The following is a 13,525-nucleotide window of genomic DNA, read 5'->3' as shown; positions in this document are numbered from 1 at the left end:
CTGCCCCGCACAGCTGAAGGTGGGGATGGGGTCTGGGATACTCCCAGGGATGGGGACTGGGATTCTCCCAGGGATGGGGCCCATCAGCTGCCCTGCTGGGCCTGGCCATGCTCCCTGCCAAGCCCAGGGAGTTTTGCCAGGGACCAGGGAAGGCTCTGGGTTTTTCTGGGTCTCCCACTGCCACCTAGTGATCCATTTCCCACCCCAGACCTGCAGCTCACCCAGATGGTCCCCCTTGGCCTGGGAGCCCACCTATGGCTGGTGCTGGGACGAGGGCCTGCAGCAGGTCCCTGCACCCCCAAAACGAGCCCAATTCTAGGGCCAGCACTCACCTGCACCCCTTGGGCAGCTCACTCATGTGCCGAGTGGTCAGTTCTCAGCCTCTGCAGAAAAGGGCTTGAGACGGACTCGTGCTCCCTCTTGGGACTTTTTTTTTTGCAAGCTGATTTTGTTCTTGCCACCAGCATTTGGGAGGGCGTGTGGTGGTTTCTGTTTTGCTTTGTTTGACCTCAGATCATTTCAGTTGCTTCCTTACCACAGAAACTCCCAGAGGCAGAGGTGAGGGCTTGGTGACCCACGGCACAGAAGGGGTGGAAACAGGCTCCTCAGCATCAGCAGGGGGCAAACCCACTGAAACAGCCCTTGCGGCTTGAGAAAACACTTGCAGGACTGCACCCTTGGGTACAGCCTTGCCTATGGGCTGCTGGGACTCATCCTGTACCCCCCTGGCCCCCCAAATGCAAAGGAAGCCAAACCACATTAGAGCAGCAGCTCCACAAGGCTTTATTCTCATTTCAGCGAGGAGGATAAGGCTGATGACACGTTGTTTTCGGTGCAGTGAGTGCTTTCTCCAGGTTAGCTGGTGATAAGTCTCTGCGCTGGCTCCCTGAGCACCCTCGGCTCAAGGAAGTTCAGTGCCGGGGCAGAAAAACCCACTGGCCTTCATCTCTATAATGGTGGGCACGGTGCCAGCCCCAGAACAGGTTAGGGGAAATAACGTGGAGGGTGGTGCGTGGGGATGCAGCGTGGCTGTGGGCAGGATCTCTCCTGCCCTGGTTCACCCAGGCTGGAGGCAGGGAAGGGTTGTCGTGCCCGGGCAGTGGCCAGGCTTTAGACAGCCGTGCAAACCCCGCCGGCGTTGTTCGCGGGGGAGCTGGCAATGGTGCAAATACACAGGCGGGTGACAGAAGTCCCCCCAGGCAGCGTGCAAGTGCAGGTTGGAGGTGAGGAGGTGAGTGGGACACGGAGGATGCCCGCGGAGGTGGAGGCTGAGTCACAGCCGTGCCGTGAAACCCCCTCGGCAGCGCTGCTCCCCGTGCAAGGAGGGGACCCCGACCTGCTGGGTGCGGTGTGTGTGCGAGGTGGCTCAGCGTGTCCCCCTGAATGGCAGCGAGGTGGGGGGGGTTAATGTGGGAGAGGTCTGAGGTAAGCCTGGTGTCCCCTTCTTAAACCTCTGGGTGGAGGGTGGTCCTTGGGAAAGCTCTTGCCCCCTGCTGTGGTACCCCCTGGTATCAGTGAATCTTCTTCAAATGCAGGTGGAACCCGTTCCCGGACTTGAGGATGAGCTGCTGTATCGGTGTGGGAGGCATGGATGGGTTGGGGCAGAGCTCGAAGCGGAGCAGGGTCAAGGCCAGCGCTACCTTTATCTCATTCATGGCAAACTGCTGCCCGATGCAGTTCCTGGGGAGAGGATGACAAATGCTGCAATTGCTGCCTTCATCCCCGTCTGCCCCCGAGCTGGGCTCAGCCCATGTGCGAGCTGGGGGACCTCCAGCTGCTGTGAGGATGGTGCCACATCTTACCTAGGAATCCCCTGATGCCCCACCAAAATGCACCTAGCTCTGCTGTGGGGTATTGCTGGTTTTTATTAATAAGCATTGAAAAAAGATATGAGAAAGAGAGAACCGGGGCTTACTTCACTAGAAAGAGTTGCATGGATCCAGCTAAAGACCCAGACACCTCAGAAAGATACTCCACACAGAGCCAAAAATAACCTATCTCCTCTTGCAAGTTACCGAGACCTGCATTTGTGTATGGATACAGCATGGGAACCGCAGAGACTTGGACCTGGCTTGGCTTTGAGGTGCACTGATATTCGCCCTGAAACAAGGGAGCCTCTGTTCCCAATGCAGGCAGCAGAAAATGTAAACATCTCCACAAAGCCACAAGAAAAGTGTGTGAAACTCTACCGTGACCACAGAGCTTGGGGTGTGGGAAATGGTCTGGAGCTGATGGAGCACGGTGGAGATCCCGTTACGGAAAGCCTGCCTGAGTTGGCCAAGCCAACTTGGGTTATAGGTATGGAGGGAGGATTAGCTTCAGGAGCTCGGCTCTGAGCTCAGTCTCCCATGCAAGGCAACCTACGGGGAAGGAGAGAGATGAATGATGTCCCACCTGGATCCAGCGGAGAAAGGCAGGAAAGCGTGGGAGTGCCTCTGTGCTGAGTTCTCCGGAGAAAACCTCAGGGGATCATAAATCTGTGGGAGAAACAAAGGCTGTTTGGTCTGATATGAGCAGCAGAAGGTTCTTTCCTGGTCCCCAAGGTAGGGCTGGATGTGGCCTCTGCTGCTCCTGGGGGAGCTGCAGCTGACAGGCATCTGTCTACAAAGCCACTGGGTGGATGAGAAGAGGACGTTGGTGGCTGTGTGGATCTTCGTCTTGGAGATGATCCACTACAGCACCCAAGATGCCTGCAGGTGTTTTATCATCCATGGCAGCAATGATCAAGTCAGACTCCCTCCAGTCCAGAAACGCTTGATCCTGGCTCTCCAGACAGCCACTGGAGAGAGGCAGCTGTGCACCCTACTTCAGGTTTCCCAGCTATTTCTTTCCTTGAAGCCTCTAAGATATCAGCTTCAAATCACACACTGCCTGGAGGGCTTGGGGCTTCTCATACCACGCTGGGATCTAAGTCTATCCAGGGTAGCTGAAAGCAGTCTGAGTATCTCTGTGTCACCATGCATAAAGATAGACTATTCAACATCCTTTCCCAGCACTTTGTCATGTTCAAAGCCTTTGGGATGTTTGGTAACTTCATTGAACTTTGCATTTAGATATGGATTGTTGGAATAAGAGGGGAAAAAAAACATGGCAGGAAGTCACAGGCTGCCTTGTTCAAGGGGAGTGGATGTCTGGGCTCAGAGATCATCTTCCTCTTCTTGTTATAAAGGTGAAATACCTCAGGGTCCTCCCACACGTCCCGGTTCCTGTGAATAGCAAATATGTTCACTCCAGCCTGGCAGCCTGTAAAAGAAAAATGGAAAAAAGCTCATGACACCTCAGAGTCAAGACCCAGGAGAGGTGTTTCCCTCCCTGGGCTCTGTAGGAGCTGTTGCAGGAGATCTGGCAGGGATGATGCCCAGCCTGTCCAGGCAGGTCACCTCCTGAAACCCTCACATGGAAGAAACAATGGCCTCAGAGCTGGGCCCCATTTTGGTACCAGTGGATGAACTTTTACTCTTGGCCAGGAACAACACTCTGCAAGTCCCCTTTGAGCTCTGTGAACCCCCACAGTACCCTGGAGCATGTCCTTGGACTCTTTCCAGCCACCCTTCTGGGCTCACTGTGATGGCAAGCTGTGGTGGCTCTGTACAGCCCTTTGGAGAGAAAAGAGAGACTGGAAGCCCCCCCAGCCCCCCGTCCCCCAGCAGCTCTAGCAAGGATGCCCCACTTGTCACGGACAGCAGCATGAAAGATGAACAAAGTCAACAGACCTGCTGGCAAGCAGCGTCCATCCGGAAATGTGACAGGTTTAGAGAGGTATCGGGACACAGAAGGAACCGGTGGGAATAGACGCAAGCTCTCTTTGATGCACATTGTGGTGTAAGTCATCTTCCCAAGGTCCTCCCTGAAAGCAAACCGGGGGGTCAGGCTGTGTTTGAGTGACAGCAATGGGGACACCAGCAGCCACAGCCTGTGCTGCACACTGGGTGGACTGGATTGCCATGTCTCCCATCTTCTGTTGGGGTTTCTCCTTCTCCTAGTCCTCCCTTTGCTGCCAGCATTGCTACGTGAAAAGCAAAATGCCCCAGTGCAGATGCCATATAAGGTAGATGAAGTTTCCTTCTCAGGATCATAGAATCAAGAAGAGTTTGGGTTGGAAGGGACCTTTAAAGGTCATCTCGTCCAACCCCCCTGTAGTAAGCAGGGACATCTTCAACTAGATGAGGTTGCTCAGAGCCCCATCCAACCTGACCTTGAATATTTCCAGGGATGGGGCATCTACAACCTCTCTGGGCAACCTGCTCCAGTGTTTCACCACCCTCATTGTAAAAATTTCTTCCTTATATCTAGTCAAAATCTTTTGGTTTAAAACCATTACTCCTTGTCCTATCACAACAGACCCTGCTAAAAAGTTTGTCCACATCTTTCCTGTAGGCCCCCTTTAAGTAGTGAAAGGCTGCAATAAGGTCTCCCCAGAGCCTTCTATTCTCCAGGCTGAACAACCCCAACTCTCAGCCCTTCTTCATAGGAGAGGTGTTCCATCCTTCTGACCATCTTTGTGGCCCTCCTCTGGACACGCTCCAACAGGTCCATGTCCTTCTTATGTGGGGGGCCCCAGAGCTGAATGCAGTACTCCAGGTGGGGTCTCAAGAGAGAGGAGTAGAGGGAGAGAATCACCTCCCTCGACCTGCTGGCCACACTCCTTTTTATGCAGCCCAGGATACGGTTGGCCTTCTGGGCTGTAAGCACACATTGCCGGCTCATGTCCAGCTTTTCATCCACCAGTACCCCAAGTCCTTCTCGGCAGGACTGTTCTCAGTCCCTTCATCCCCCAGCTTGTATTGATACCAGGGGTTGCCCTGACCCAGGTGCAGGACCTTGCACTTGGCTGTTGAACCTCATGAGGTTCACATGGGCCCACTTCTCAAGCTTGTCCAGGTCCCTCTGGATGGCATCCCATCCATCAGGCATGTCAGCCACACCACTCAGATTGGTGATGTCTGCAAACTCGCTGAAGGTGCACTCGATCCCACTGTCCATGTCATTGATGAAGATATTAAACAGTACTGGTCCCAATATGGACCCCTGAGGGACACCACTTGTCACCGATCTCCACGTGGACATCGAGCCATTGACCACTACCTTCTGGATGTGACCATCCAACCAATTCCTTTTCCACTGAACAGTCCACCCATCAAATCTGTATCTCTCCAATTTAGAGAGAAGGATGTTGGGGACTGTCAAAGGCCTTAAAGGATAAGTGAAAAGAGTTCAAAGTAAAGGAATGAGAAGTCCTAGCTCACCACTCAATGGTATCTCGGTCTCCCAAGATCCCCTGGATCTCCTCCCTGCACCGTTGCTGGTACTCTGGGTATAATGACAGGCAGTAGAAAAGCCAGGAGATCCCGCTGGCTGTGGTATCGTGACCTGCAAACATGAACGTGTCCACCTCGGCACGCAGGTCCTCATCGGATAGCCCAACTCCATTTGCATCCTAACAAAGAGGAGAGTATATCTTTCTTGAGTGCACATTAATTGGACTTGCTCCTTTGGCTATAAAAAGAACCCTGGATGATGATGAAGAAGGGCCCGATTTGGCGTCTCTTGTATCTCGCTGTACATCAGGAAGTAAGCCAGTAGAAAATATATCCAATATATGTGAGACCTTCTAATTACCGACTCTGCAGTCAACAGAGCTACAGCGTTGGGCTTTGTTGGGATACCCATTCCCAGCCCTTCAGAAGGACACCCTATTTGATCCCCTACCACGGGTCCCTATTATGTTTTCCAGTAGTTTGATTTGGACGACTTTTGTTTCAGATTGAGACACAAAAGAAAGCAGAAGGACAGAGTGAGCACAGCATGTGTCTCCTTCCTGAACACCAAAATGGCAGCTTCTGTCCAGAGTATCTGAAGACGTGTGTGAAGGTAAAACTACAGAAGGTAAGAAACAAAATCTCTTAAGAGGACTATAGCCATGGTGACCTTCTTGTAACCTTTTCAAAGAACCCATTCTTCTCTGGTTTCTGACAGCTCACTTATTTTAAATTATTAATGTGCTCAGTGAAAATGAACAAGGAAGATGAAAGTCTGTCTGAGTTTTGTATGTTCAGTCACTGCATCTCACACATTTGTATTTCCTTCCCTTTCAATCCACCTTTCCCTGAGCTAGGAAATCTGGAGTGGGGAAACTGTTGCCAGCAACTCCAGTCAGGGGTGATGAGCTCCCTGCTGATCCATCCTCGGTGCCAGGCATTTGATATGATTATTTCAAACACTCACCTTGGTACAAAGAAGAATGTCCAGAAAATCCAGGTGTCTCTTCTGGATCTTGTCAAGTTCCTTCTCACTGGAGAGCAACATCTTTCTTTCTTTTATTACCTTATCTGCGTAGAAGAATGATCAATCTGTTAGATGTGTCCTGCCCCTCCAGAGAGCTCGTGTAGTTGTCTGCTTGGTCAGCAGCTTGGACTCTGTTGAATGTGTAACCCTCTGGCCAGTGCATGCTGCAAACCCTCTCCAGATGCAAGTGGGGGAGAGGTTCAGCTGGGAGGCAGGGCTGGCGAGAAAGGGGCAGAAATACCTGTGTGGGTGTGGGCCAGCTTGCAGGCATCCCGAAACTCACGGCCTTTGTGAGTCAAGTCATAGAAGACATCCTTGTAAGAAAAAGTCTGGATTCTATTGCTTATGAGGTAGCTCAGGTCATAAACAGCTCTGATATAATAGTCTGAGTTGCTGGAAGGAGACCAAGGTTAAAGCTGGTGTTAGCAACAGGAGTGGGGAAACAGGAGCACTTGCTTTCCCAGAATTTGAAAGCTTAGGCACTGACCTCTGAGTCTGACAGTTGGTATTACAACTGAAGGCACATTTCATGATGCTGTCTAGCGTCATCAAGCTGATGTCTTGAAAGATCTCCACTGACTTCCTCTCTGTGTTCTTCTTTTCCCATTTATCCTAGTGATGGAAACAGGGGTAAGGAGGTACAGACTACCATCTACGATCAGGTCATATTTTCCTGTCCTTCTTCCCAGATCCACACTGCTAATTTGTTTCTTTTCTGCAAGCAGAGGCCCTAGTTCACTATATATTCCGTGAATCTAATCAACTCCTCTGTGCATTTCTTTTTCCAGGTTTACCATTACTAGGCTAGGGAAGGATATTCTAGCAGTGATTGATTTTACTGGAAAGCTGGTAGAAGAGAGAATAAGTGGAATGGCCAGAGGAATGTGAGCAGAGCAATTTCAGAACTTCAAAACTACCCCAAAAGTTCAGTGAAATTCTAGGAACCACCTAAGTCCAATCTCTTTCCCTCAGTCATTCCCAGACCTGATTATTTTCGCTGGTGCACAGCTGAAAGGTAAAAGTAACAGGAGTGGTGATTCTTACCAGCATCACTTTGACCGATTCTGACATCAGGGCCACATAAGATTTCAGCACATCGTAATGAAAGGCTGGTGTGAGCAACTTCCGATGCTGGAACCATTTGGTTCCCCCCAAGTTCAGCAGTCCCTGCCCTGGAGACACAAACAGCAAAGGCGCAATTGGCTCCTCCAGACTCTGATCCCGGCTCTGACAGCCTTACTACTGCTTTTGGCCAAGCACAGACTAATATGCAGGATCTGGTGGAGCCTTTTCTCCAGTCTCTCTGAGGCCCTTCGCAGCAGTGCTACTTGGATGGAGGAGAAGCGTGCCCACGTGTCCTTCACTGCAACCAGCTGCGCACATCTAATCTACCCTGAAACCAAACCCCTGATGCCAGAGGCACAGGACTTGCTCTCTCAGATGGGTTTTTCTGCCCCAAACGAAATACTTGGGTGCCTTTTGCAGCACACGCTGACAGTTGTCAGCAGGACCCTGGAGGGCTACCTCAAAGCTGCGTGCAAGCCATGAACCTCCCTGTCCTTGGTGTGTCTCACCCCAGTTATCCAGGGTAGCATTCAGTCCCTGAGCAAACTGGAGGTTGCTTTGTGAAGGCCAGGGTGTGTGATCCAAGGCAAAGCCACCTGATGTGCTCCACGACTAGGTGGACATCACTGGTACTAATGCTCAAATTCAAACAAACTCTAATTTGCAAGCCCTGGTTTTAGAAGGGAAGAAAGCAAAATAAAGGAAGACAAGAGGGAAGCTGCTGAAACGTGCAATACAGCTGAAAGGGATAATGGAAGAGAATGACTTACCGATCCAGGGAACTAAGAATTTGTAGGGTACATCAGACTTACTATCTGTAAAACAAAGTAGATACCAGAACAGTATGAATGGCTACTGAATTCAACATAACAAAAAAGAAAATTCAAGATAAATTGACATTAGAGTTCGTCCTCTAAATCACAATGTGGAATTAATCTCATTTCAATATGTAAAATACTCTAACACTAGAGGTGGAGTTTAAAAGCAGTCTTCTACATGTATGACCTTAGTGGACTTGAGAAAACCAGAGAAAGGTATAATGAAAATTGTGTGTGGAGAAGAAATGGCCATGGCAAATCTCAAAGTTGAGATCAACGGGTGGAAGTTACCAGAGATGCCCATGTATGTACCACTCACAGGCATCATGCTCCACAGAAAGGAGCAGAGGAGAAGACTAGAGATGTCTTCTGAGACCCATTGCCATGCCAGCTCACCCACATCACTGGGTTTACTGGCAAACACAGAAGTTGTGGTGGTAGGTACCACAGAAGACAGCAACACCAGTGATAATGGAGACAGTGGACTGGGAGGAACAGGCACATGGTCACTGTTTTGCATGAGAATACAAACTGCTCCGTGGAACCTGGGGCAGGCTGGGAGTCTGCGAAGGGGAGCAAAGGAGGAATTGCAATAGCTGTGAAAAAAGCTGGCAGAGGGGATGACTCCAGGCAAGTTTCCCATGATTCTCTCCGTAGGGAAGTGTCAAGGGCATGACTTCCCCAAACCAGATGTAAATACTTACCTGTTTGGCCAAATATGCTTTTGGCATATTCAGGATGGTGGATTACTAGAGAAGGCAGGACTGGTCCAAGCCATCTGGGAAAGGCATAGGGGTATTCTTCTCCCCATGACACGATCTGATTTAATATTTTAGTGGTATTTAACTGCAACGACAGTTAAGCAGGGACTGAATTCAGGCAGAAAAAGAAGGACGTGCTGGGGATAGCAGAGGCTAAACTTGCTGTCTCATGGAAAGCACATGCAAGATGTCTTCTCCTGGGAAATGGGCAGAGAGTGGGTGGACTTGCCACAGGGAAGCTTTCCGTGTTGCAGGTGGAGGAGATGCTGGGCATGGCAAAGGGACCGTGCAGAGGTGGCAAACCTGCCTGAGCCACCGAGTCCCTGCAGCACAAGGCAGCTCCATGGAGAGTCCCTAGCTGGGGTCTGGCTGCAGTTGAGCTGTGTTAGGACAGCCTGGGCTCGGAGCAGCTTGGTGTCACGCTTGGGAGCTACTGGTGGCATGGGCAATGCCAGGATGCCCAGTGAACAGGCCAGGGGGACCAAGGCTGTTGTTACAGCCCTGTTCTCCAAATTCAGCAGTGCAAGGTGGGTGTGCAAGGTGGGCATGCAACATGAAAGCAAAAACATTTGCACTATAGAAGGATGAAAATGCTTGCGATAAAATGCCCTGCTTTTGTGGTCATGTCTTCTTAACTGAATGTAGGGGGAGAGACTCTTATTGGTAGAAGGTTTAATGCAGAAGAGAGACATTTTATGGTTGCTCATATTTAATAATTTCATGAAAGTCCCAGAAATCACCTAACTCCATCTTTAAGCACATGATCCCAAACAACATGGCTCTGTTTTTTATCAAAACGATGCCCATTTCATATCCAGGCACCCTTTCTGCCTGCCCTGCGGAAGTCTTGGCACTCCCTGTGTGAAGAGGTCCTCTCCTGTAGGAAGGCACACTAGCAGGGGACATGCACAGCCCACCCGGTGCCCCCTCACATCCTGACTGATATCTTCCACAGTTGTTGGGACAAACCCACCCTGGCTGAGCCCAGCTACCTCCTTACCAGGTGATTGTGGCCATAGAGCCAGTGTTTCGGGGGACCAGGGAATGCCTCCAGAGCCTTGATGAGTTTCTTCCTCTCCTTGTAGAACTGGGCCACCTTCAGCAGCACGAAGATGACACCAAGCACCACAGAGAGCTGCAAAATGACAGCAGAAGGTCTGGCTATGTTGTCCAGCAGAGATGCCATGCTGGCCCTGTGCCTGAGATGCCTGACGCTGCCTTGTCCTGCCTGCTCCTCTTCTGCTCCTCCCACGCTCGTTCCTGATGGGGAACCTGGTTGCAGGTAAAAATCCTCTCTCTCCTGCTCTGCTGGAGCTGAGCCTGGTGAAGCACTGCTGACAGCAATTTATAGCAGCAGGAACATCACGGTAATCAATGCGTCAGCTTGGCCAGCAGCCCGATTGCCTACTACCCCCACTCACTCTTTGACCTGCTTCCAGCAACCTGTGGATGGAAGCGGCTTGTTAACAAACAACCTGAACATATTTCCCACTTTCTCTGAAGTCCCATATGCTCCAGCAGCAAGTGAAAACACTGAGTCATCCATGCCCACGTGGACGAAGCCATCGGAGGGAGTAGGTGAGAGGTAGCCAGGCTCGGGCTCTAGCTGAGCTCCGGGCTGTGCTCAGCCAGTTCAGGTCTGGAAGCTGTTCATCAGCCCATGTGAAGTGAGGAGCAAATGGGCCACCTCTGCCCAACACACGGGTTGGACAGATGCAGCTGCCTTCAGCTGTAAAAGCAGTGCTCTGAGGGACTGCAACATCACGCAGCACCTGCTCGCCACGAGGTCCTGCCGTAGACGAGCCAGGAGACAAAACTGCTGCCCAGAAGAATTGCAATAGATAAGTCAAGGAGAGGGAACGCAGCAAAGAAGTAAAATGAGCTGCAGCAAGATTGAGGGCATGTCTAAGCTGATAGGGAGGCGTGATGGTAAGGCCATGTTCTCTCTGCAGTCCTGGTGAGTCCTCCTTCCCCTGACTACACGGCATCTCACCATCCTCCAAAAAAAGCTCCACCTCACCGCATTTACCTCTCCAATGCAGTGCTCGGTTGGGCGCCAGGTAGGACCCCTTCTAGCAATCGCTGGGCAGATCCTGCCGGTTCCCTGGGCTCACATCCCGTAGGTGCAGAAGCCTGGAATGGCTTGGAGGGAATTGCGGGGCTGGTGGAGGACTTGGGCTGGAAGCCTGCCACGCGTGAGTGACTTCCAGGCTAATCCGAAGAGGAGGATCCCTAGATGGGCTGAAAGCATTTCTCATTTGGTTGTTGGGATATTATGAGGATCAGATGGGTCATCAGCTGCTGAACCTGGCAGTCTGATGGGCTACTACATAGGGACTGCTGAATTTTGTGGGTGTTTCTCTTCAATTTAACATGTCTCCGCGACAAGGGTCTTCTCATGTTTGGCCACTTTAGTTTTAGTCTAAATTACACCATGGCCAATTGAAACCCATGTTTTCTGCTAACAGAGTCATTTTACTGAAAAAACTACTGTTTATCTGGTATTCATTGCTGACATGTATCCTTTTTATAGCAACAGAGACATGGAGTTTGTTGGCTGAAGTGAATCTGCACAAGCCCAATGAAAAGATTTAAACTTTTTAGACAGAAAGAATGTATGAAAAAATCTTACAAGACCCACTCTCTGGGAATTACCTGACTCCACAAAAATGTCTGCAAGTTAGTGAAGTGAGTAACTTTTCCCTCAGGTGGCTTGTGGCCTATTAATTAATGATTGCAAAGATGAAGCCCTAGGTCCGATTTATATTTGAGTCTCAGGGAGGTGTGAAGCGGCTGCTACAAACCCATGCAAGGGATTGTCGATATATGGCTCATCTGTTGTTATATGCAGCTCATTGCGAACAGGCTGAAGGTCACGGTGTATGCCAGTTTGGGTGTAGAATGGGAAGGAGCCCAGCTGTGAAAGCTGGACTTATCCTGTCCTCTTCGAGAGAAAAATCAACAGATGGCAGAAATGCTCCAATGTGGTGCACGGCACTCCTCAGGAAGAAGCATTGTTAAAGCAACTCCATTTTCACCTGAAATTTTCACATGCAACTTCTCTGAGCTTTCAACCCCTCTTGGGAGGTCACAGTGTAAAGCCCCCTAACTGAGGGCATTTGGGGCAGTTTTACTTTGCATCTGCGCAAATTCCCTTGCTGAAATGCATAACCTAATTCATCAAGGCTTTATTTTCTCTTCATGGGTGTGTAAACTAGTGTGCGGGGCAGGAATGCTCATCCTGACTCTCTTTCCGACACAGGCACTGCAAGATTACCTCTGGGTCCTTGCAAGGGAGAGGGTTTGTCCTCCCTGCTATCAGCTAGAGGATGCTGAGTGCCATACAAAGACTGAACCTCACACCTGAACGGATCACAGGGGGACCCTGCAGATTTAGGTGGCTCCACCATCATGCCCTTTGGAGGGATGTTTGACTGTGCATGTCACTGCTTCTGTCTCCTCTTGGAAGTTCAACTATGGATTTTCTGGGTGAACATCGATCCCCCTGCTGACATTAGCCAGTGTGGTATGTGGTCTCTGTCATGTGCATCATCACCTAGTTCTCAGGTGGTGATAAGATAATTTGCAAATGCTCAGGCACGATGTGTTGGAAGTGGCAGTTCTAACAGTAGCCCCTAGCTCCAGCAGTGACGATGTTTCCAGAGCTCCTCATTCACTTCTGGGTTTGCATCCTGAACTTGGCAGCCCGGACATTTCCACATAAAGTGGGAGGAGAACGCTGACATTGGGACACCTGCCCCCACAGGTACCCAGGGCACAAAAGGCACTGGGGATGTCAGCTGGCTAACAGCCGGCTCCTACCATGTGTGTCCAGGTGCCTGCTAAAGTTTGGGCTGAAGATGGGGTCTGTCCATTGCTTCTGCATCCTGGTAGTAGATGACTGCTCTAGAAACACACTTTTCTCTTGAAAGACATCAACTCTGTGATCTACTCTTAGTCTGTTCCTGGGCTGCAAATACCCTTTTTCTAGGCTGCCCATGTTGTTTATAACACTAAGTTTCTTCAGCATTTCCCTAGAAATAGTGATTGCATGAGTTCCTCAGCTGGGATAAGGTGACCCAGTCAACACTACGGCTGTCTGCATGGCACCGGGCTTTTGCTAGCATGGCAGGAAGATGCATTGGAAAGAGACAATGACGACAGCTGAAAATCTCTTATATCTCCCCAGGCTTGGGTGCTTTGGCTGCTCGAGCCTTGTCCTAGCACATTCCTTCAGCTCCCCAGTGTGACTGTCTCCTGAACCGGACCCCTGTAACTTACATGAAGATGGTGTCTCTGGTTCTTCAGACTGGGAAGAAGAGGAAGGAGAAGTTATATTCTCTGGCTGGCATTTGTCATCCTGCTTTCTCCCCATCAGTTGTTGACATGCTGCATCCTTTGAGCCGGAGCCTGGTAAGTCATTACAGCCACATCCATCAACAATTTTAAAATTTAAAGAACACGGTGTCTCTGCTTATGTTGCCTTGGAGAACATCCCTGAACAGCACTGCACAGCGTTAGCTTTTCACACACTTGGCCATCTTCATGAAACTAAGCGTATCTTGTTATGCTGAGCCAGCTGGATCTGTGTGAAAG

General features: G+C 50.4%; 1 protein-coding gene and 2 long non-coding RNA genes across 3 annotated transcripts; 2 read left to right on the top strand and 1 right to left on the bottom strand.

The window, feature by feature from the left end:
- Positions 1–1,351: 1,351 nt before the first annotated feature.
- LOC142035191 (cytochrome P450 4B1-like) lies at positions 1,352–10,279 on the bottom strand. Its single transcript, XM_075037053.1, has 12 exons — positions 9,930–10,279; positions 8,873–9,014; positions 8,121–8,165; positions 7,330–7,457; positions 6,773–6,897; positions 6,527–6,678; positions 6,226–6,329; positions 5,247–5,437; positions 3,714–3,847; positions 3,179–3,243; positions 2,395–2,477; positions 1,352–1,680 (listed from the first exon to the last, which is right to left on the bottom strand). Exons 1-12 carry the CDS (start codon positions 10,113–10,115, stop codon positions 1,512–1,514), a joined length of 1,524 nt encoding a protein of 507 aa, XP_074893154.1. The 5' UTR covers positions 10,116–10,279; the 3' UTR covers positions 1,352–1,511.
- On the top strand, positions 5,348–7,418 carry LOC142035192 (uncharacterized). The gene is made up of 3 exons (XR_012651819.1): positions 5,348–5,571; positions 5,764–5,886; positions 7,074–7,418. It is a non-coding gene; the product is annotated as an uncharacterized LOC142035192 (long non-coding RNA).
- On the top strand, positions 9,202–10,100 carry LOC142035193 (uncharacterized). Its single transcript, XR_012651820.1, has 3 exons — positions 9,202–9,456; positions 9,748–9,932; positions 10,015–10,100. It is a non-coding gene; the product is annotated as an uncharacterized LOC142035193 (long non-coding RNA).
- Positions 10,280–13,525: the final 3,246 nt, after the last annotated feature.

This window comes from Buteo buteo, chromosome 10 (assembly GCF_964188355.1).
Source record: "Buteo buteo chromosome 10, bButBut1.hap1.1, whole genome shotgun sequence".
Taxonomy (NCBI): domain Eukaryota; kingdom Metazoa; phylum Chordata; class Aves; order Accipitriformes; family Accipitridae; genus Buteo; species Buteo buteo.
This window is presented reverse-complemented; position numbering and strand designations above follow the sequence as displayed.

Excerpts from the sequence above, each read along its gene's own strand:
- LOC142035191 (XM_075037053.1), bottom strand. The coding sequence starts at position 10,115 with ATGGCATCTCTGCTGGACAACATAGCCAGACCTTCTGCTGTCATTTTG. Across the intron at positions 6,330-6,526 it reads GCTGGCCCACACCCACACAG|ATAAGGTAATAAAAGAAAGA; the intron begins GTATTTCTGCCC and ends TCTTCTACGCAG. Across the intron at positions 5,438-6,225 it reads ACATTCTTCTTTGTACCAAG|GATGCAAATGGAGTTGGGCT; the intron begins GTGAGTGTTTGA and ends CCTCTTTGTTAG.